This window comes from Hemitrygon akajei, chromosome 10 (assembly GCF_048418815.1).
Source record: "Hemitrygon akajei chromosome 10, sHemAka1.3, whole genome shotgun sequence".
Classification (NCBI taxonomy): domain Eukaryota; kingdom Metazoa; phylum Chordata; class Chondrichthyes; order Myliobatiformes; family Dasyatidae; genus Hemitrygon; species Hemitrygon akajei.
Window position 1 is genome coordinate 58,345,054 of NC_133133.1, and position 24,089 is coordinate 58,369,142.

Here is a 24,089-nt window from a genome sequence, read left to right on the forward strand (position 1 = left end):
ACCAAATCGTAATCATAGAGTGTATATAATTTTCTCATTTATGAAATAAATTAATACAAAAAGCAAAATATGAAACATAGTATTTGCTTCACTTATTCACACCATTAACATTTTGTAGACTATGATCTGACACATTCTTCCCAACATCAGTTTCACCTGTAAAGAGACATACTCATTCCATTTATTAAAGAATGATAGTCCGAGGCTCTGTGCCAGTGAAAAATCGGAGATGTTGATTGATGAAACAGGGTCAGATAAGTTAACAGAAGGAGTGAGCAGCTTTTAAAAGGAACAGTGTAGCACAGTGGAAAAGTCTGAAGGATGGAAGCAATCGCAGATCCTTTTGTTGATGTAAAACAAGTATTAAATGGTCTTTCATTTGGGATTTTATAATTTGGTAAAGTTTTCTTTTGAGTTAGAGGTAGATTGCTTCTGAGAAAGCAAGACAATTAATTAATGTTCATCAGACAGATGAAACTGAATTGAATTTCTATGGGGGCATCCTCAAATTTCCTGCTGAAACCTGCACAGAAAACTACTGAGCAGCCTAGAGAGGTAGAGTGCCATTTCCCTGGAGTTCCTGCGGATCCCACAATGGGGCTTTAATAATTTATAAGGAAAGGTTTTTTTTTTGCATGACATTCAAAGTTGATGAGGGTAACTTAAAATCTAAACAGGATGTGATGGTGACTGTCAGTACTAGCCAACATGGAGAGTTACCAACTTTCATTAGTCTCTTCGACTTAATTTGTTGACATCTCTTCACAGAGTTCTGAGTTGGCAAATGAAGTATTTAGTACTTATTCGCTTAATTCTCTTGAATGTATTTCAAGTTGTCATGTTGAGAGTAAGTATTACAGAGGAATTATGTAAAAAGTCTAAGAAATGTAATTTTTGGTTACTAGTTCAAAGGGACTTCAGAGTCTCGTGCAGGATCCCCTAAAGGATAACTTGCAGGTTGAGTTGTTGGCAAAGAAGGCAAATGCATTGTTAACATTTATCATATAGAATGACCCTGGGAATGAAAAAGTTAACGTGTGAGGCATTGTTTTTGTCTCTGGTCTTGTACTTGCTGGATTTAAGAAGAATCAGAGGGTGGGATCTCCTTGAAACCCATTGAGTATTGAAAGGTCTAAATAGAGTGGACATGGAGAGGATTTTTCCTATATTAAGGGAGTCTAGGACCGGAGGACACAGCCTCAAAGTAGAAGGACCTCCCTTTAGAACAGAAATGAAGAGGAATTTCTTTAGCTAGAGAACGGTGAATCTCTGGAATTCATTGCCATGCATGCCATGGAGGCCAAGTCATTAGGTATATTTAAGAGGAGGTTGACAGGTTCTTGATTAGTAAGTCTGTTAAAGGTTAGGGGTGGGGTGCATGATAGTCAGGAGAATATGGTTGAAAGGGATAATAAATCTGCCATGATGGAATGGCAGAGCAGACTTGATGGGCCAAATGGCCTAAGTATTCTACTTTGTCTTATGGTCTTACGGTTTAAATCAATGGAGTTATTACTGACTAATACTGTCATTCTTCACACTCCTAGCAATTTGTTCATGATCAGTGAAGACCTGCGTAATATAAATGTGAAGCCTTATCTATTACAGAATTTGAACACAAGCATACTGAACAGTCAATAGATGACATTGCAGCCAATAACTTTGTTTATTAATATAAACAAATATCTGTGTGTAGCAGTTTATCAGTGTAAAGTACTTGACCACAACTTACAACATGTGGTTTGCTCCTTGCTTAAGTGTAAAGACAGAACCATTAAAGAAACTGTAGAATACTTGAAGTTATAGTGCAGCAGCTACTCAAAATTTAACACTTTATGCTCAATTCTATTCTAAAGTATGGATGCTTGGAGTGTTTTGTAGCACAACGCCTGGAATTTGATTTTTGTCAGAATTGAGGATGATCTGTGTAAGATTCGTGTCAGATATGTGAAGCTTTTTCTAAACTACATCAGTGCTTGACTGGATACTTTGAGACACAGTGATATTTAAAATTCTATCTTGTGATGATTAGCTGTATGTTTAAGATTGTCTCTTTGTCAGGAATGGTGAAAAGACCATTTACTGGCTTTAAGTTTCATTATATTAAAACTAAATTTAATTTAACCCAGTATTGTCACATTAAAACAAGCTCTTGGTTTCTGTACTGAAGGCAAAAGAAATAAAGAGAGTAATGTGGTCAAGGAGTTGAGAAACAAATATATAGGAAAAATGATGCAGAAAAACTGAAATATCATTTCCTGTTTACACCTTGTGTTAGAATAGAGAAGCAAAAAGTAAAGCTGGAGGGAGAAAAGAGGAATAATCATGACACCATAGCTCTGTATTGGGCACTGGATGTAATGGATTGTATTGTGCAGCAAAACACCTTTGCACGGTCAAATCATAGCTTTCTGAGACATGGTGTGATGGCGATCCCTCAAGGAAACCAAAATATCAGGAAAGTATAAGTGGTAAAATTTATGGGACTCCATCAGCTTCGATGAAAGAATAACACCTTACAAATTTATGAACTGCCCTGGGCAATTAAATGTGCCACATAAACTAAACACACTGCATGAAAAATGCAGTTTCCCTGTTTTGGCTGGAAAACATTGTAGGCAACATTGTTTGTGAAGAATTTGAGTTCTAGTAATAGAAAAGTACTGATATCCATAGAGTGCCAACACAAAATAGAAGCAATCAAAATGTAGATATGGATTGGACTTGGTACATCACCTGATTTCTGCAACTAATATTGGACAAGAGTTAACATTGGCCAGGATTGGGGCCCCATGTTTCTCTTCAGATAGTTTGATGCCATCTTTGTGTCTTGAGATGGGGAGGGGAGGGAAATAAGAAGCTTGGGCAAAGGGCCGAGCAGCTCACTTCATTAATAAAACTGATCAACACTGCTGAGAGTGCTGGCTGTAGCCTCGATTGTCCCATTCTTCTGGCTGTGGAAGAGTACACAACAAGAAGGAGGTAAGGGCAGAAATAAATAAGCCAGTGTTACCAAACAAGAGTTGAGAGAGGGAAAAAAAGGCTACTTGGATTTAATGAAATTTCAGGATCCTCCAGAGCAAAGTGCTTAATCTGATGTGATGGGCCTGGAAGAATTATTGTGTAGGGAAAAAAAACAAAGTCATTTCAAATTATTAGTCCCACACTATATTTTGCTGAGTGATGCAGGATCTAAGTACAAGCTCAGTTGCAGCTTTTTTTAGGCTGTGTATAACGGTACTGACAGTGGCTGACCACAGAATGTTTTCCCCTTAACGGCCTCCCACTATTTATCCATTATACCAGAGAAATCTAATTATTTCTCTTTACTCTGTGTCAAACTTCAGAATTTTGCTGGGCTGGCACTGACGACTGATTTCATTAATTTTGATTACCTTTGTTGGGACTGACTCCATTTCACAAACGGAGCTAAAAGCTGCTTCAAAATCCCCAGCCACACATTATATCAACACAGTTTCCTAAATTAATTTGTACATAGAGTAGCAAATAAAAAGTGCTGACCATCATTTTATTGACTAAGTACAGATGCTGAGAGAATGGTGTTTAGCTGATTGAGGCTGTTAAGGTTATTTGTACTCAAGTGTCAATAGGTTATATTTTCAGCAAGCCATGTGGCAAAGGAAGTCCAAGTGGTCTCTGCCAAAATAAGCATCAAATCGCAAATAAGGATAAGGGAATTAATGTGTACAAATCTTGGTCAATGTTTTTTATCTGGAAAAAATGCTTAATTGAAAGTAAAATGTCCTTGTGATTAATGTTAAGGAATAGCATTTCTGTTGTAGGCAAATTTAATTCCCGCTCCTCTTGAAAGCTTTTTATTTCTTATGACTAATTGCAAAAGTAAGGCTAATCTTTAGTACATCACCAGCCATTATTTTAGTTTAAGCCTTTCCTCTGACTGTCAGCATATATTAGAATGTGGGAACATCACTTTCAAGTGTGACTTTGTTCTCTGCAGTGCCCTGAAACATACAAATGGTGCTGAATATAATGTTCAAAATCAAGAATGCTGGCCAGTCTTCGCCCCCCCCCCCCCCGCCCCCAATCTAATAGTTCCAAGCCTAATTGCATTTCTTCAGTCTTTGCACTAAGATCAGCAATGACTGGAATCAACCCGAACTACTTTGAACTGCATTCCTCAACTTTTTACTAAAGACTTACTGAAACTTGGGAACTTTTAAGCGTGCCAATTTCAGAACTGTGATTGCACAAGTCATTATTGTTTTAATTTTGACATATTGCATGCTGCTACAACATCAACAATATTATAAAGATAACGTTAAGCTATCCCATATTCTTGTCTTCATATAGGAAGAGAGTTTTTGACTTGTGAAGCATTGTACACTTCCGGAAAATCTTGGTGCAAGGCTTCAGTTTCTTATTTTAACTGAACAATTACATTCTGTGTTCTAGCTGTGCAAGATACTTGTACAAACACACTTAAAGTATGATCCACACAAGATAATTAGCATGGGAAGATTTATGACAACTTTTTAAGAGCTGATTGTTCAGATTTTTCAAAGTAACTGATGAAGCTGAGTTTTAAAGTATGCCCACAGTAAAACCATGCCCACAGCTACCTTGTGCATACAATTCCGCTCAGATCATCACCAATTTTATCCCAACCACCAGCACTGGAGAGTGAAATTTCTTTGTCTGATGATTCTTGGATTAAAACCAGAAATGATAGTCATACTGTACCTATGGGGGAAAGAGCATAAACATTTTAGTTAGATGTGTTTTACTGAGAACTGGAAGTTAAAGATTTAATCTTTGGTAAACAGAGATAAAGACAGGAAAGAAAATCTAAAAAGGAAGGGTGGAGAGTTTAAAAGCCAAAACACAAAAGTAGAGAATAAAAGGCAAAAGAAAGATAAAAGACAAAAGAAACAAGTGAGCGAAAATGGACAAAAGGAGTGGTGAAAGGTAAGACTGAGAGCACAGTAAATTCCAGCAAGTACTTGGGCAACGGGAGATGTCAAGGACAGTTATTTCCATATTTCCCTACAATACTGAAGGAGGCCATTTTGGAAATATCTTCTCCTACTTGCTGACAATCATCAGATTGTCCTTAGCCCACTGTTCTACTCTCTTTACACCCATGACTTTGTGGCTAGACATAGTTCAAACACCATCAATAAATTTGCTGATGACATAACTACTGTTGGCAGAACTTCGGATGGTGACAGGGAAGCATATAGGAGTGAGGTAGATCAGCTGGTTGAGTGGTATTGCAACAACAACCTTGCACTCATTGTCAGTGAGACCAAAGACTTGATGGTGGACTTCAGGAAGGTGAAGTCAAGGGAACACACACCAGTCCTTATCGAGAAGGTGAGCAGTTTCAAGTTCCTGAGTGTCAACCTCTCTGAAGATCTATCCTGGGCCCAACATATTGATGCAATTACGAAGATGGCATGACAGTGGCTATCTTTCATAAGGAGTTTGAGGAGACATGGTATAACACCAAAGACACTCACAAATTTCTACAGATGTATCGTGGAGAGCATTCTAACTAGTTGCATCACTGTCTAGTATGGAGCAGTGACTGCACAGGATTGGACAAAGTAGGAAGTCTTGAACTCAAATCTCTCCATCATGGGCACTCGCCTCCCTAGCACCAAGGACATCTTCAAAATGCAGTGCCTCAGAAAGCCAGCATCCATCATTAAGGATCTCCATCACCCAGGACATGTCCTCTTCTCATTGTTATCATCAAGGAAGAGGTCCAGGAGCCTAACGACACACATTAAATGTTTTAGGAACAGCTTCCTCCCTTCCACCACCAGATTTCTGAATGGACAATGAAGCAACCCCGGAACACTATGGCAATACTTTTTCTTTTTTTTGCTCTCATTTTGCATTACTTATTTTATTTAATTTTTTACAATATATCTTTTATTGTAATTTAGTTTTAAAATTATGTATTACAATATACCGCTGCCACAAACCTACAGATTTCACCACATAAGGCAGCGATATTAAACCTGATTCTGGTTCTCATTCTAATTCCATTGCATCTATATCAGTTCACCTCACAATCCCACTCCCCCAGTCATTTTCCTCGTAATCTATTTCCCTCACGTGTCCAGCAACTCTCCCCAGGTTCCTCCATTCACCTGCACATTTTATAGTGTTCACTTGCCTGACTAACCTGTCTATCTTTGGGATGTGGGAAGGCCACTGAACCATCTTGGGAAACCCCGACGTCTTGGGGAGAGCGTACGGACTACACAGTGAGAGCACCAGAGCTCAGGATTGAGCCCAGCTGCTTTATTACATGGGGCGTTATTTAAAACTGTGGAAATTAACAATGAGTTAGGAAGTTTGTGAACCACTCAATTTAGTGAAGACCAGCTGAGTTTCACTGAGGCATTGTTGGAGGCCAATGAAGGAGTGAGGGTGGGGCATGGAATCAAAGAAAGAAGCAAGCGAAGGGGTTGGAACAATGGGACAGATGATACTTATGGCATGCAATAGAATTTATGTTGTGTCCATGAATTGGCATGCTCAGAGTTTCTGTATCTATGCACTGCTGTGTAAAACTACTAAATGCATTGAAGGTCCGACACTGATGCATCAGATCTTTTCCACTGCTGCAGCAGTTCCACATCATCTTGACTAGGGGACCAAGTTCAAACCAACCGTGGCTAAAAAGATGAGAAAATTAAATTTTGCTTTTTTTATGCCCACTTTACATTTCTTTACTTAATTTACAGTAATTTAATGCATTTTAATTAATTTTTAAAAAAACCTTTCGTTCTAATCTTAATTATGTGTGTTTGGACTATTTCCAAGTGATCAACAGAGACAATTGAGGAAGACTTTTGATAGCAGGAGCTGTCCAAAAGCCATCAGCCAGTCCAGAGACTATCTGTGCTTCAGTTTCTGCTGCCTAAAGCCTGGTCACTTATTATGGATGCACTTTGTAGTTCAGACGTAACAGCAAAGCCTCAAAGATGCTGGGAGTCATGTGGCTTCAAAACATAAGGGTGGCTATAGAAGTACTGGGGTTAGTGAGCTGGTGGGTGCAATGGGGTCTGTGGGTGGGTTGAGGAAGGTGTGGACTATTTCCAATACATTCCTGATCAAAAGCTCTGTCAGCACAGTCCTGTTTGTCAATGACAGGAGGAGTCTTGAAATGGCTCTTCTAGATTTCTCAGGTTTACAGTGCAGAACCTATGCCTTATCTAACTTTACAGAGAAAACAAAATAAATAATCTATTTGGGGTTTGAATCACGTGTTTTCTAAACAACACTGGATTTTTCTGTCTTGATGAAGAGTCTCAGCCCGTAACTTAACCACAAATGCTTCCTGACCCACCGAGTTCCTCCAGCAATTTTTCTTATGGTTTTGTGGCAGTATCTAAAGTAAAGTTGTTAGCTCTTATTTTGCTCTTTGGAAGTTTTAGATTGTTGATGTTTAAAACTCTATGGTGAACATTCCTGCCAGTGTTTTGAATAGTGGACTGTAGCTTATCCCCCATTCTGTTATTAACTTTCTTGCCTTTATGCCTAAGGTCTGCAGTCCTATGGGTAAGGTAAGCCAGTTTGGCTTCCTTCACCATCTCTCATTTTATTGTCTGCAAACACAAAACAACTGATGGCCGAGATTCTCTCAGAATTCATTGTGGGGGTTTTGGACTGGTTATTTAGCACCTGGCAAGATTTTTCTCAACCTTCATAATTAAGGAGAAGCTAATAATAAAAGCAGCAGAATCTCTTTGTTTTTTGTTAATCTTGACAAAAGCATTTGGATCTTTTAATTATGGTGAACAGCGGGAGACTTGGACGCAGAGGCAGATTTGTGAATGTTGCCCAGCAATTAAATCTTGGTATGATGGCCTGAGTTATAGACCGAGGCCTGAGTTCAATACCATTTGTAAGCACCAATACCATCAAACAACAGCGTACTTGCCCCAGGCAAGATCAGCAGACGGTTTGTTGTGGTGCACGTGAAGTGTGCAGAAAACTGCAGCTTCAGCCTTTCCTGGCTCTCTGCCAGAACTAGAGCAATTCCGCTGGTCATTTGCAACTTGGTCTTTGCCAACGATTGCTGGAGAGTAAACACAGCCTAAAGGATATTCATCTGTTATCACACTGCTTTGCTCATGCAGCAAGCATTTTAAAAGGCTGCACCATTCATTCCCTAGTTCTTAGAGCTACAGAGTCATCGAATCGGACAGCATTGAAATGGGTCCATCAGCTCATCAATGCTGACCATCTGAACAAATCCCACTTGCCTGCGTTGGGTCCATCCTCTTCTATGCCTTGCCCGTTTGATTGCCTATCTCCATGTCTCTTATTCAATGTATCTGATTCCCCCACTTCCTCTGGCACCAAGTCTGCTTTTGAGTAAAAGAAACTAGTTCCCTCAGTTCCCCTTCAGAACTCCCTCCTTTCAACCTGAAACCCTACCTCTTGTTGTTGATACCCTACCAAGGGAAAAAAGATTCTACCTTCCGTATCTATTCCTGTTATAGTTTTGCATACCTGTACTTCTATCTGATCACCTGTCAGCCTGCTTCAGCACAGGGAAAAATTAGGTCATGCTCTCTGAAGTCGTGATCAGTGGCAGACTTAAGGTCTTGTACTAATCATGATTGGTGCCATCATCCTTCGTAGGTTCTTTGTTCAGCAACATCTGTTAGTTACTTTACCAATCAGAATCACTACATACTAGATGTTATCCTCACAGCCAACTGTGTGAATGGAATTGTGGATTTTTCTGGCAAAGTTTCAACAACATGATCATTTCAATTTACCAATGAATCATTTACGGAGGGCAGCAAGTAGTAAGAGTGTCTTATTCTGATGCACTTGTGCATTGGAATCCAACTTGAACTTTGGACTAGTGGTTTGTAGAATTCCCAAAGCTTTGTTCAGTAGGGAACTGCCAATTGGCAGAAACAGTAGGATATCTAAAGCACTCCAACAAAGCACATGAGGGCACTTTTAAATGTAGTGATATCACTGCCAACACTAGTGGAAATGCAACAACCAATGGATGTGAAGCCATGGATCTCATTGAGAATTAGGCTCAAAGCCGGGGAGGCTCATCTATTGGTTTGATGGGAAACTCCGTTAAGTATATGGATAAAAACAACATTCCCATACCCCAGTGGGAGGTGTTATGCTAGAAAATATTTTAAAGATATATTTCTAGTTCTCTAGTCACCCCAAGGAAGGGTCTCAACCCTGTTTACTCCTCTCCAACAATTCTGCCTGACTTTCTAAGTTCTTCTAGCGTTTTGTGCGTGGTGCTAATGAAGGCTGTATTCTTTTTTTGTGTCACACGTTTGACTCACATGAGGCATCAATCAGATTTTTAACTTCCACTGAATCCTCAATTCAAAGTGGCTTTCAAAAACGTGGAAGGAACTGGCAGTCAATCAAAGTAACAATCGGGTCATCTGACATCTCAAGGTAGATCTTTCAAGTCACTGTTTAATCCTCACTCACTTTGCAGGATTGCAAAGGCAAAACAGTAAGACTGTTGCTTTACATCAATCATTTTACCATCTGATCTGATGAGCTCACCAATGTAGTTCACAAACTCGATGTGGGAAATAGAAATATAAAGGCTGATTCTGCTGCTGTAGAATTTTAAAGTGGAGATGTACTCACAGGGGACACGGGTTGGAAAATTGAGGGGGTAACATTGTACTATCATGTTTGAACTACATTTTCTGCAATTATCCCTTTGTTCTAAACAAAAGGCAAAGATTTTGACCTGAAGTATATCATGTTTAGATTTCTAAATTGCAGTGTTTATTCTGTCAGGAACAAAATGTACACCAGAGGGAAGTTTGGTGTTTGAATCTCTTTTATTGATGTTGTAGATGTTAGGAGACTGCTACAAATAACTTCTAGAGAAGGAGGAGTACTTCTCGATCCGTCCTTCACCTCATCACCCTCCACTCTATCATTTGCTCTCAGTTACCTAGCACTAAGAACTAGCTACTGAATTTTCACCTATGACTTTCATTTGCGAGAATTGTTCTCCAATAGTTAAAATTAAATGTGAAGATAGAGGAAGGATTACAACATAAAGGAACAATCTATAATGGTTTCCGAGAAGGCTTTGGAAAAAGTATTAGGTATTTTGAATACATTTAACAACGTAGATTGACAAATGAATCCATTTACATAGAAGGATTTCTATGAGGATAAGTTGAATTGTCCTGCGAACAATTGCTGTGAACAATGTACCAGTCGTTTTAGCAGAGTCTATTTGACTCATTTAACCCATACAGTTTAAGTAAAACACATTTACAATATCATAAAAAGAACTACTGAAAGGTAAATTTCCATCAGAGATTAACCAATTCACCTCTGGGGAAATTTGCAATCTCCATCTACATTTATTTTCTAATAATAGACCTATGTGAAAATAGTGATTATGGTTGAATAATTAAACATGTTCAGAGATTGTGTGTCTGGATTACCTTCTGGTTTTACCTTGAAATCTGTCCCGTCCTATGTCAAAGCAAATGTTGAAAGAATCATTGAATCTGGAATCATTTGGAGCTGTTAATGTGAAGTTAAATATTTTTCATTTATTCTCCACAGTTGTTTTCAACCCCACAGAATTCTGTTAGGGGTGGGGTGGATATAGTATTTGATTGAAACAATCCCAAATGTAAAGTTCAGGGGAACATTTTCATAAAAGGAAGAATGTACAGAGCATTGCATATTTAAGGCAACAAGTTTCCCCTTTTCTGTATTCAGTCCCTGCCACATGGGGACCATTTCCATTCTTTGAGAACTATCAAGTGGGCTATGAATTTCTCACTGGCTTCTGATACCTTTACAGGACGGATTATTGCTAGTGCCAACTGCATAAAAATCAGCCCGTGGCAGATGGTGCATTTTCCACAAGAAAGAAAACAAATCCAGACATCAACAAAGAGCACTGACATTTAATCAAATAGATAAACGCAGTCACCATCAGAACAGGAGGCATTCAGTTAGTTTCTGAATAAAAATGTTGATACCACCCTGTACAAATTGGAGAGAAAAAGCCTACAGTTAATTCTAAGCCCCGTATAGGAAGAAAGTACACAGAATCAAGCCGTTTATAGAGTTACACTGAAGAATAAAAAAATAACCATGCTCTGAGTGAATGCTCACTACATTATGGATTTCAAAGTAGTAAGACACAAATATTATATTTTGTTCCGAATACTTAGCCTTATGTGGGACATTCCTTCTTCCAGACAATGGTGGGAAATTTTTGCATCACTTGGACAATGCATCTTTTGTTAAGAAACTTTTACGAAATCTCCTGTGATTGTCTTAGAGATGAACTATAACTACTTTCTTAATGCTGCTGGGAAGGCTCCTGCTTTTCTATTTGGTTTATCTCTGGAGAGTTTTTTTTGCTCTGATTGTGGAGTCAGCAGCAATACAGCTGAAGTGCTGGTGTGGTGTTAGCTCTTTTTAAAATCAATTAACACATTTAACACAGAGAACAACCTTTAACCAGCATTAGCTTTAACATGTTTTTTTTGCAGCAAACATTAAGGGACTTGTGCATTGTCAAAATGCATAAAACATTTCAAATAAACTACATACACAGCAGTCAGACATTGCCAAAAATAATTGCAAACAATGAATGCATTAATTAAAATCGTAAAGCCGGAATAATGCAATTGAATCGAATCATTAAAAACACAAATAACAGAGGAAAGCTCGGTAGACTTGCACAGTACAGACAGAGAACTGACACAGTTTGTCAGCTTTTGCACATGCAGCTCAATGGTTAGCTCAACAGTTCCAGCAATGATTTCAGCCTCTGGCCAGAGATGTACGAGAGCATGCGTTGCTGGATTTCAGATGTAGGCATTATGCAAAGCCTCTAAAGAGGAGTGTAGGGGTAAACCCAGGTGAAATGGTTGGCTGTATGGTGAGGTGCAGAAGTAGAAATGGTGACTGGGAGTACAGCCCTAGGAATCCAGACATGGTTTACAGATTTGCAGCATTTTCTTGTGAATCACCAGATATTAAATAAATAATTCATCTTTGGCTCAAATGCAAGGAATGTATTCTCATATGGTATGGTTCACTTATTGGAGTATTCTGCTGTATGGCCAAGGTCATGGCTAAGTGTGCATTCTACTTGTAAAGCATCAATGAAGTATCCTAGTCATAAAATTCCCAAGCCTCAGTGACACTCTGGAGAATTCCCATTCCGCTTTCTTCCCAATTGCTATTCTTGTTTATATCCTTCCTGTCCCTGCCTGTATATTAGATCATGTTGCCAGCTCTAAAACACACTGTAAACTCACAAAACACTCTGTTACTAATTAGCCTCTTCCTGTTCTTAATTAACTAAACAGTGGCTTTGGAATTAAGATTGGATTATCACGGTTCTGTCTAGTTTTTATTTACTCTAAAAGTTTGTGTTGAAAGACAATACAAAATGAGTAACTCTCTACTCTGTACAAAACAACTGTTGTTCTTGAGAATTTTTTTTTAGAAACATGCTTACTTTTCATTAAAGCTGAGGTCAGTGCAGGCATTGCACAAATTAGATGTCTACTTGCTTACTATTGCATTTATATAGTGCTTCTGAACAGAGTTTTCCTCCCTTTAGTCCCAATAAAATTAAATTTAGGAAGGAAAATGGAATAGTAGCAAATGAGGATGAGGACTTCCTCAAGAAGCCAGCGAGTGGTAAATTCTAACCCTTCTGAAATGCTATATGTCTGATCCAATTAAGTGCTGCAATCAAGTGTGCGGTCCAGTTGCCTAGAACAGCATTGATAACAAGGAATAGGAGCATGGACACTTATGATCAGGACACCAGGAGTTGTGACCACTGAAAACAAAACTAGCAGCAGGAGGTAGGCGCCAGCTACTGATTTATATGATGCCCCTAAAGAGAAGGACGTTAATATTACTGGGGAATGGAGAGATGTCAAGTGGAAAATGAAAGGGAAAAACTGTTCGTGGGAAAACCAAGAATCCAAAAGCACAGTTAAAAAGTTTGATCTGAAAGAGCTTTATTTTAATCAATTTACGTATTTGAGACATTCGCTTAGCAAATTGTGATATGTTTTAGACATACATTCTAGTGGTTTATTGTTGTCATGGCTACTGAGATATAGTAACAAGCATTTTGTTTGCATGTCGGCCAGGCAGATTATGCCATATTGAGGTAGTAAAAAGAGAACAATGCTGTACATGGTGTTGTAGCTACATAGAAATTGCAGCGCTGGTGTAGAAACACCAATTTCTAGAAATGGAAATGTTTACAGAGAGTGGTGGATATAGCCCAGTCTATCCCCAGGCAAAGCTCTCTTGACCGTTGAATACATTTATATGGAGCGCTGTACAAGGAAGTGGAATCCATAATCAAAGACTTCTACCATCCAGGTCATGCCCTCTTTTCACTACTACAATTCAGCAGGAGGTACAGGTGCCTTAGGTCCTACCCCACGAGGCTCAGGGACAATTATTACCCTACAACCATCAGGCTGCCGAACGAACGTGGATAACTTCATTCACCATTCCTTATGATCCACTGTCTCACTGTCAAGGACTCTTTACAGTTCAGGTTCTCAGCTTTATTTGCATAGTTTGCCTTCTCTTGCACGCTGATTCTTTGTTTATGTCTAGTTTTCAATTGTATTTTGTTTTCCCTGTAAGTGCCTGCAAGAAAATAAATCTCAAGGTTGTATATGGTGACATATACAAACTTTATAATAAATTTACTTTGAACTTTGAACTTGAATAGTGCACATAAACAGTAAAATGCAAAGGCCACAATGAGGTTGACTGGGATATCAAGCATTCATCTTTAATGTATGAGAGGTCCATTCAAGAGTCTGCTAACACTGGTTTACATGCTTTCAAGCTTTTGCTTCTTCTTCCCAATAGGAAAGGAGGAGAAGGAAGAATGGGTGGGTCCTTCATAATGTCGGCAGTGGATAGTAGGTGGAGTCAAGAGAGGGGAGACTCATTTGCTCTGACTGGACTGTATTCACAACCCCCTACAATTCTGAGCCAGGAAACAATAATAAAGATAAAGTTGGTTCTTAGTAATCATTAGTAACCTCCTGAAATAATGTAGGACTCCATATGGACACCAGAATGGGAGTGCAAAAATTTCTGACTTAGCTTGGACAACCAGCACTAATTGTGATTTGCCACATGAGTTTTTTTTTTGGATTTCAGTGGAAGAGAATGATAATAAACAGTAAAGTGTCTGCACTGTTTAAGCAAACAGATGTTTTAGAATAAAATATGAGGATATATTATGTTAGAATTTAATTGATTTTCAACATTCATTTGCAAAACTTTAATTCTATTTAAATATCAGAAACATTCAGAATTTTTGAAAAAAATGGTAGCCCATCAACAAGAGCAATTAGCCTTCCATTAAAGTTTTGTTTTTCAGCTGTTTTGTGGATGGGGGTGTTTTTAATTGTCCCATACAAAATCATCTGTACAGCCAAAGGCCTTGTCATTCTGTAGGGCCTAGACATGAGGACCAAGCCTGCTTCTGTTTCTCCTACTGGGGAAACTGCACAAACTGAGAGCTGATCTCTGGCAACAAATTCAGGGCCAATACATGAATCCAACTTGGAGCTTAGATGTGTAAATTACATTTAATTCCAAAGTCAGGACGCAACTGGGATATAATTATATATATATATAAAGAAAGAAAGAAAGAATAAACAGGATTTATTTCCTATTTCCTTAAACTATCTGTTATAGTCAGCTGTATATCAAATTGCCTGCAGTTATACAAAACTGAGCATTTCATTGTACTCAGTTGAATGAGATAGTTAACTTACCAGTTTGGATATTTATTCATTGTTAAAATTACTAAATAGGTCATCAGCATAACCAGGTATTATTGATGGTGGTAATATGGTACAGGAGGTACAAAAGACTAAGACAGATGCTTCCTGTCTCTGTAGTAATGATTGTAATTAGATAGGGTAACACCTTTGCATTTATATAGCTCTCAAGAAAAAGATTAAGACTGGAGGAGGCAGACAGAGAAAGTAAATACTAAAAAGAAACAAGAACTACAGAGGAAGGAACCAGAAGCCAAAGAAGAAAATATTTGTGAGCAAGTGGAACTGAAAGAAAATTAGAAGTCAGGGTAGCAAAGGCTGAATAAAATCAATCTGATACCCTAAAAGAAAAGCAAGGAACAGCAAACTGTAATTCTGTGCCAAAGAATGGAGCAGATGTTCAATCTCCTGCACTTGTGTAAATGGCAGAGCAGACATTAGAGGATTGGAAATAATCTTGAAGTTGATTAGTTGGCACCCAGCACATTAGTGATGAAAAACAGAAGTACAGTGGTGATGTGAAGCTTGTACAGTACAACTGGGCACCACACGAAGTAACATGAAGACTTCCCATCTTCATACTATATGTAGGACGTAGAAGCTCTGGAGAAAATAGAAAAGGGCTTCAAGTGATAGGACCAGAATTGAAAGATTGGAGCTTTCAGGAAATATTGAACTGGTTTTGACTATTGTGAAACTGAGGCAGAGTTATTCCAAGATTGGTAGTGGGGTCATCTGGAATCTGGAACATCTGGACAGCAAAGGATGCGTACATTAGGATGCTCTTTATCGACTACAGCTTAACACTCAATACCATCATCCCCTCAAAACTAATCAATAGCTCCAAGACCTTGGCCTCAACACCTCCTTGTGCAATTGGATCCTCGATTCCTTCACTTGCAGACCCCAGTCAGTTTGACACAAAGTACACTGCAGATGCTGGGGTCAAATCAACACGTACAAACAAGCTGGATGAACTCAGCAGGTCCGGCAGCATCCATTGAAAGGAGCAGTCAACGTTTCGAGCCGAGACCCTTCGTCAGGACTGAAGAAGGAGGGGGCAGGGGCCCTATAAAAAAAGTGGAGGGAGGGGGAAGGTGCAGGTGAAAAACCAATCAGAGGAAAGATCAAGGGGTGGGGGAGGTCAAGAAGGAATTTAAGGGGAAAGTACTATGGGTAGTAGAAGAAGGCAGAATCATGAAAGAGGTGATAGGCAGCTAGAAGAGGCGGCAGAGTGAAAGTGTGATAGGGAACGGGAGAGGGAGGGAATTACCAGAAGGTGGAGAATTTGATGTTCATACCAAGGGGCTGGAGACTACCCAGACAGTATATGAGGTGTTGCTCCTCCAACCTGAGTTTGGCCTCATCATGGCAGTAGAGGAGGCCATGTATGGACAGATCCAAATGGGAATGTGAAGGAGAGTTGAAGTGGGTGGCAACCGGGAGATCCTGTCTGTTTTGGTGGACGGAGTGGAGGTGCTCGATGAAGCAGTCCCCCAGTCTGCGTCGGGTCTCGCTGATGTAGAGGAGGCCGCACCGGGAGCACCAGATGCAATAGATGACCCCAACAGACTCACAAGTGAAGTGTTGCCTCACCTGGAAGGACTGTTTGGGGCCCTGAATGGTGGAAAGAGAGGAGGTGTAGGGACAGGTGTAGCACTTACGCTTGCAGGGATAAGTACCAGGTGGGAGATCTGTGGGGAGGGACGTGTGGACCAGGCAGTCACAGAGGGAACGATCCCTGTGAAAAGCAGAGAGGGGTAGAGAGGGAAAGATGTCCTTAGTGATGGGGTCCTGTTGATGGTGGCGGAAGTTGCGGAGGATAATATGCTGGATCCAGAGGCTGGTGGGGTGGTAGGTGAGGACAAGGGGAACACGGTCCCTGTTGTAGTGACAGGAGGATGGGGTGAGGGCTGAAGTGCGGGAAATGGAGGAGATGCGGGTGAGGGCATCATTGATGATGGCAGAAGGGAAACCATGATTCTTAAAGAAAGAGGACATTTGAGATGTTCTGGAACGGAAAGCCTCATCCTGGGAGCAGATGCGGTGGAGACAGAGGAACTGGGAATAGGAAATAGCATTTTTACATTTGCCAGGGTGGGAAGAAGTATAATCAAGGTAGTTATGGGAGTCAGTGCGTTTAGAGAAGATGTCAGTGGACAGTCTGTCTCCAGAGATTGAGACTGAGAGATCGAGAAAGGGGAGAGAAGTGTCCGAGATGGACCAAGTGAATTTAAGGGCTGGGTGAAAGTTAGAGGCAATGTCGATGAAATTGACGAGCTCAGCATGGGTGCAGGAAGCAGCACCAATGTAGTCGTCAATGTAGCGAAGGAAAAGTTGGGGAGCAGTACCAGTATAGATTTGGAGCATAGACTGTTCTACATAACCCATGGAGGTAGGCATAGCTGGGGCCCATGCGAGTGCCCATAGCTACACCCTTGGTCTGAAGAAAGTGGGAAGAGCCGAAAGAGAAGTTATTAAGTGTGAGTACCAGTTCGGCCAACCAGAGGAGTGTGGTGGTGATGGGGAACTGGTGAGGTCTATTGTCAAGAAAGTAGCAGATGGCTTTGAGGCCTTCTTGATGGGGAATGGAAGTGTATAAGGATTGGACATCCATAGTGAAAATGAAGCAGTCTGGACCGGGGAACTGGAAGTTATTGAAGAGGTGGAGGGTATGGGATGCATCCCAGGTATAGGTGGGGAGGGACTGAACTATGGGTGACAAAATGGAGTCCAGGTAGGCAGATACAAGTTCGGTGGGGCAAGAGCAGGCCTACCAGGACAGTCAGGCTTGTGGATCTCGGGGAGGAGGTAAAACCGAGCAGTGCGGGATGTGGGAATTATGAGTTTTTTGGCTGAGGATGGAAGGTCTCCAGAGTTGATAATGGCAGTGATAGTACGGGAGACAATGGTTTGATGATTTTGGAGGGGTACTGTTCCAGGGGTAAGTAAGAGGAGGTGCCAGAGAGCTGCCGTTTGGCCTCAGTGAGGAGGTCCGTCTGCCAGACTACTATGGCACCACCTTTGTCTGTGGGTTTGATGGTGAGGTTAGGATTAGTGCGGAGAGAGTGGAGGGCAGTGCGTTCAGAGGGAGTGAGGTTGGAACAGGAGAGAGGAGTGGTGAAGTTGAGACGGTTGATGTCTCGGCGACAGTTGGAGATGAAAAGATCGAGTGCAGGTAGAAGGCTCGGTGGGGGTGTCCAGGAGGAGGAGGAGGGTTGAAGACGGGAGAAGGAGTCATCGATAGGGGGAGGGGAATCCTTGTTAAAGTAGTAGGCTCGGAGATGTAGGCAACGGAAGAAGAGTTCAGCATCATGCCGGGCATGGAACTCACTGAGTTGTGGATGGAGGGGGACAGAAGTGAGGCCCTTGCTAAGCACAGAACTCTCTGCCTCAGAGCGGGGAAGGTCAGAGGAGAAGGTGAAGACATGGCAAGGATTGAGGCTGGGGTCAGAGGAGGGTAAAGAGTGGGAGGTCTCAGGAGGGAGAGGGGGGTTGGGATGTTCAGGGAGAGCGGGCTGAGGGGAGGATGAGGGATCAGAGGAATGGAGGGGTGATGAGGGATGGAGGGAAGGTTGGGAGTTGCGGGGAGGATAGGGGGTAGTAGCGGAATAAGACGAGCGGTAGGACTCAGCGGCAGTAATAACAGTCCCAGGCAGTTTGAACTGGCCACAACATCTCCTCCAAAATCTCCATCAGCACAGGTGCACCACAAGACTGTGTGCTTATCCTGTTGCCCTAGCTGCTTTACACTACTGGCTGTATAGCTAAAGCACAGCTCCAATGCCTTACTCAAGTCTGCCGAAAGGTGGAGATGAATCAGCACACCAGAGGGAGGTTGAAAATCTGGCTGAGTGGCGCCATAACAATAACCTCTTATTCATTGTCAGAAAGAATAAGGAGCTGATTATTGACTAAAGGAGAAGAAAACCAGAGGTTCATGAGTTACTCCTCATTGGAGTATCAGAGAAGGACTTTAAATTCCTTGGTGTTATTATTTCAGAGGTACTGTCCTGGGCCCAGCATGTCATTTCAATTATGAAGAAAACATGGCTACTCCTCCACTTCCTTTAGAGTTTGTGAAGATTCTGCATGGCATCTAAAACTTTGACAGACTTCTGTAGATATGTAGTGGAGAAAATATTGACTGGCTACATCACAGCCTGGCATGGAGCACCAATGCCCTAGTGGATGCAACCTGTCCAACACGCACAAAACCATCCCACCATTCAGCACGTCCACACAAAATGCTGCCGCAGGAAAACAGCACCCATCCTTTTGGATCCCCACTACTCAGGACATGCTGTCCTCTTACTGTTGCCATCAAGAAGAAGGTACAGGAGCCTCAAAACTCACACCACCAGGTTCAGGAACAGTTATTACCCCTCAACCATCAGGCACTTGAACAAAAGAGGATAACTACACTCACTCTATTTCTGGTGTTCTCACAACCAATGGCCTCACTTTAAGGACTCTTTATCTTGTTATTTCATGCTTGATATTTATTGCTTATATGTTTATTATTATTATTTCTTTTGTATTTGCAAAGTTTGTTGTCTTTTGTACACTGGTTGAATGCCCACGTTAGTGTGGTGATTCTGTTATGGTTATTATTCTATGGATTTATTGAGTATGCCCACAAGACAATGAATCTCAGGGTTTCAGATGTATATGATCTTTGATAATAAATTTACTTCGAACTTTGAGCTAGACAAATTGTGAACATTTATGAAGTAAGTTTCCAGGTGGAAAAGTCTAGTACAAGAAATCAAATGTTCAAAATAATTTAATAGAGAAATAAGGAAAGAATTAATTACTGAGACAGTATAAATGTCTTAGAAAGGCATCTAGATAAGTATGTCAGAGGAAACAGTTGTGCAGAAAGAGTGGGATGAGGTACATGGAATGGAAGGAGAGGACTGTGGATAATAAATATAAATATAGATTTGGCTGAATGCTTGTGTCTGTGCTGTAGATTCTGTCTCATACGCAGAACGCAAAATGCTGAATTAGTTGATGTTGGTTAATAATGGGGGCAGTAAAACCAATTTGTTTTATTGTTATCACAGCTTTAAAAAGTAGGAAATTCTGAATTCTGAAGTCTTTGGGTAGATTATAATCAAGGATAAGTAAAAGGCCATCCTCTATAATCTTCCATTAGCGTACACAACTACTGTATCATACTTTTGCTTTTAATTCCATCACTTGCTTAGCAAATAACTTGCTCATTGATTAAACTATTGTCCAGCAATTAAATCAGAACATTTAAATCTGAGAATGCATTAGAGAGAAGGTTAAGTAGAGTTGATTTAGTGATAAAGGTTGCTTGTAGATAAAAATAACATTTGGTTGATGGATTTTAGAGCAAGGGCTGAATCACCATTGCTCATTTCCAGTCTTGCTATTCCTTCAGCTATCAGGTGTGCCACCACCACTCTTGTGGTAGTTTCAAGTATAATGACTTTGAAAGCCTCTTAAATAAGGAAGAGCTCCATCTAGTTGCAGAAGAATACCCAGTAATAATAATGAAGAAGTTGACGATGCACATAGCTTAATCTGTGGAAAATGCCACAACAAATTATGATTTGATGATGATTGTATCTGGTTTTGGGTCAGTTGAATTTATGATAACTATCAACCACCCATTCATTTTTAAATTCCAGTTCTTTATGTTCCTGTTGCAGAATAATTGTTTCTATTCTCTTTCAGATAGAACATACATGAAAACATCAATCCTGTACTGAGAGACAATTTTACCAAACTGAACCATGTAAGGACAACATTTCCACACTCTAGTGAAACAATGGCTGGGTACAGCAAACACTTCAAGCCACTTTCAATCAAAGGACCTCAATTCATGCATTTTAATAAGGATTAAAAAAAAGTAACCACATGCATTGTGGTGGATTAGTGCTGTAGCATCGTTTGCGCTGCAGGTAATGTTGCCAATGTGGTGAAGATTTTATACTAGATTTGCTGCACCAGAACAATGTACTTGGTAAGAGTCATGCCTTGTTGGTTAAAGCATAGTGTGCCATGCTATTTTAAAGCGCACCAGCAGCCAACACAAACAGAAGACATTGCAGATTGGTGAATTTACAGCACGTCAGGTCTTATACAAGGCTGTTGAGAACAATTAGCCCAAAGGCAACTGAAGAGCTTTGTAATTAATGGCTGAAGAAATCCTGCAACAAAACTGTTTATTGTAATTATTAATAAAGCTTTCTCTGTTAAAACTGGTCTATTTAAAAAAGGGCCCTACTTAGATAAAATGACGGAAAAATGGCAATGTTTTGCTTCAGTTTTGTGATCCATCTGCAAGAAAAGCATTGATTTGTCATTAACATCTTTTGCACTCCACTCAAATATTGGGGAAGGAAGTGAAATATATGCAGTAGAATATTAGAAAATGAAACCTTTTTAAATGGCTAGTCGCTCATATACGCTACCATAATTTCTTAAAAATATTTAGTTTAAATTTCAACTTCTGACCAGTAAAAAGGAATGTTAACTAGTAAAGATACAATGTTAATAGAACTTTCAGTTTGTCTTTTGTCTTTGCAAAGCTGTTCACAAAACATTGTCCCTGCTGTTCAATTCAAATTGACAGTAAAATTGGTGCTGATGTTAATTATTGTTTATAGCTTTGTAGTGAAGTATAACTACCACAAGCTCACTGCTTATCACGTGCAGACATTGTTAAAGAAAGCTTACACTCAATGCAGCACTGTAGAACTCTCAGTTGCAAATGCCTTACGTCTGCACTGTTCCAAATAGGAACTTGTTCCAATGTAATCATCACTTTAAGTGAAGAAATGAATTGTAAGTAACTGGAAGTCAATTAAGAGTGTTCAGTTGGGTAGCACAGATCATTTATATTTTTGCTTCAGTTAACTGCCTTATTAATGATTTATGGATGTGTATGCAGCTGGAAAAACAGCTGAGTTACACTCCCTATCTCAACCTTAAGGAAAATTATACACAAGAATTCTTACTGCTTGCCTCAGGCAGGAAGAGAGAAATTGCCAACATAAGACATTAAAAGAATGAACAGGGTTGTATGTCAACATTTTGTAGTACACACACTTCATAGTTGGAACCTGTACAGTTAACAATTGGCTATAGACAACAAGGTATACGTTGCAATGTCATGTTACAACATAAATCATATCTGGAAGATAAGAATAAACAACTCATGAGGTATGTATTTATCTGTCCCATAGAATGGCACAGTCTACCTTTTCAAAGTAATCAGTGACCTCGTATGAATTCAGTTGTTCATGAATTTTACTGCACTACTTTAATAAGCCATCTCTTCTCATGGACCAGAAATCACAAGGTTTGAAACAGTGTAAAGCATGGTGCCATTATTTAAAGATTGTTTTTTATTAAATAACCCTTTTGGTAGTCCAGCTTATAATATGCTGGCAACATGCAAGAGTAAAAAGAAATTCAGTCAATTCATTGGTGAGCTTCACTCGTTCAAAAGATGGGATCCTACCCAAAGAGCATGGTTCTGTGATTTAACTTCAGCACTTACGTTAAAGTATCTTAAAACATTGTTGGTAACTTTTGCACCTGCCCAGCCGGAGATGTCATTTGAAATACTGCAGGGAGCACACAATATTTAACTCTGAATGTTGAGCTACATTGTTTTCTTAATTACATCATTTCATTCCAATGTCACAAAACAAATGACAATACACATCAGGAACATCTTTTTTTATAACATAGCTGCTGTTACTTCAACTAAAACACAAATTTCCCTTCCTGTACTTATGATATTGTTTTGTTTCTGAATCATTTCCTTTCATATGGATTTGCTCTTAAACATGGCATGCTGATTATGTTCCATTCTCATTATGAGAAGCTGAATCACTGTGTATTCACATGATCAAATATACAGAATGAGATTCCGTTTTAGATTCCATGTGAGTAAAAGTGTGCACTCAATAAGCAAGTGATACAATCCCATGTTTTTCAACAAGATAAAATGAAAATCTTAAAATGTTCCTCCTAACATTCTCATTGTTTTTAGTATTGGAATTTTGGCTATTATTTTCGCTACTTTTAAGGGCCATTATGTATGCAGTCCTTTCAAATCCTGCAGGCAATAGCAACTATGTCACTGTAAGTACAGAAGATTACTGGATAACGTGCTCAGGGTTTCCACATCTTATTTTGAATTGAATGCAAGTAGATTTTTGTCTCACACCCAGAGCTGGTCAAAACTCAGTTGATTTCAACCACAAAGTCAGTTTTAAATACTTATACTATCAACTACTTCCAGGAATATAATAGGTAGTTAGAGTGAAATAAAATTATAAAATGTGAGCAGCATTGGTTTTTCATGAAAATAGGAAGCAACTGAACAGTACAGGCCTTTTGGCCCATGTTATGCAGACCCTTTAACCTACTCCAAGATCATTTTAACCCTTCTCTCCCATTTAGCCTTCAATTTTTCTTTTATCCATGCGCCTATCTAAGAGTTTCTTAAATGTCCCCAATGTATCTGGCAATACCAGCACCGCTGGCAGTGCATTTCACAGACCTACCACTCCCTGAGGAAAAAACCTTACCCCAGATATCCCTGCTATTCTTACCTCCACACACCTTAAATTACGCTACCTTGTATTAGCCATTTCTGCCCTGGGAAAATGTCTCTGGCTGTCCACTCTATCTATGCCTCATCATCTTGTACACCTTTATCAAGTTACCTCTCATCTTCGTTCATGCTCAAAGAGAAAAGCCCTAGCCCACTCAGCCTATCCTCGTAACACGTGGTCTCTAATCAGGCCACATCCTAGTAAATCTCTTCTGCACCCTCTCTAAGGCTTCCACATCCTTCCTATAATGAGAAGTTAACACAAAACTCCAAATATGCTCTATCCAGAGTTTTATAGAGCTGCAACCTTACCTCTGAGCTCTTGAAATCTTCAAGATGGTTCCAGTGAACAACATGGCCAATGGCAACATCCTGCAGACAGTTCACAAAACTACTTTTACTTCTTTTTCTTTCAACTGCAATTCTACTATTAAGCTGCGTGTAATTGGAACCTGAGATTTATGCTTTGGTGTTATGCTTTAGGACTGATTTGTTGTCTCCGAGGGAGTTTGGAGAGGGTGGGAGTGGTGTTTGCAGCCTGGAAGCCGGGTGTGAGCCCATGATGTCCACTGCTTCTCTCCGATTGAGGCGTCGAGCAACATTGAAGTCAGCAAAGATGAGAGCAGAGTGGGGGTGGGTGTTTGACCACCATC

The 24,089-nt window shown here is 40.0% G+C and overlaps 1 protein-coding gene across 5 annotated transcripts in view; it reads left to right on the forward strand.

Moving 5' to 3' along the window:
• The window catches only part of dacha (dachshund a), a 376,942-nt gene extending 355,875 nt beyond the window's left edge, over nucleotides 1-21,067 (forward strand). For all 5 annotated transcript variants that reach the window (XM_073058389.1, XM_073058390.1, XM_073058391.1 and 2 more), the window contains one exon: nucleotides 20,541-21,067. In XM_073058389.1, the coding sequence (XP_072914490.1) occupies nucleotides 20,541-20,575 (35 nt within the window). In that variant the 3' untranslated portion in view covers nucleotides 20,576-21,067. The remainder of the gene's footprint in view (nucleotides 1-20,540) is intronic.
• The last annotated feature ends 3,022 nt before the right edge of the window (nucleotides 21,068-24,089 follow it).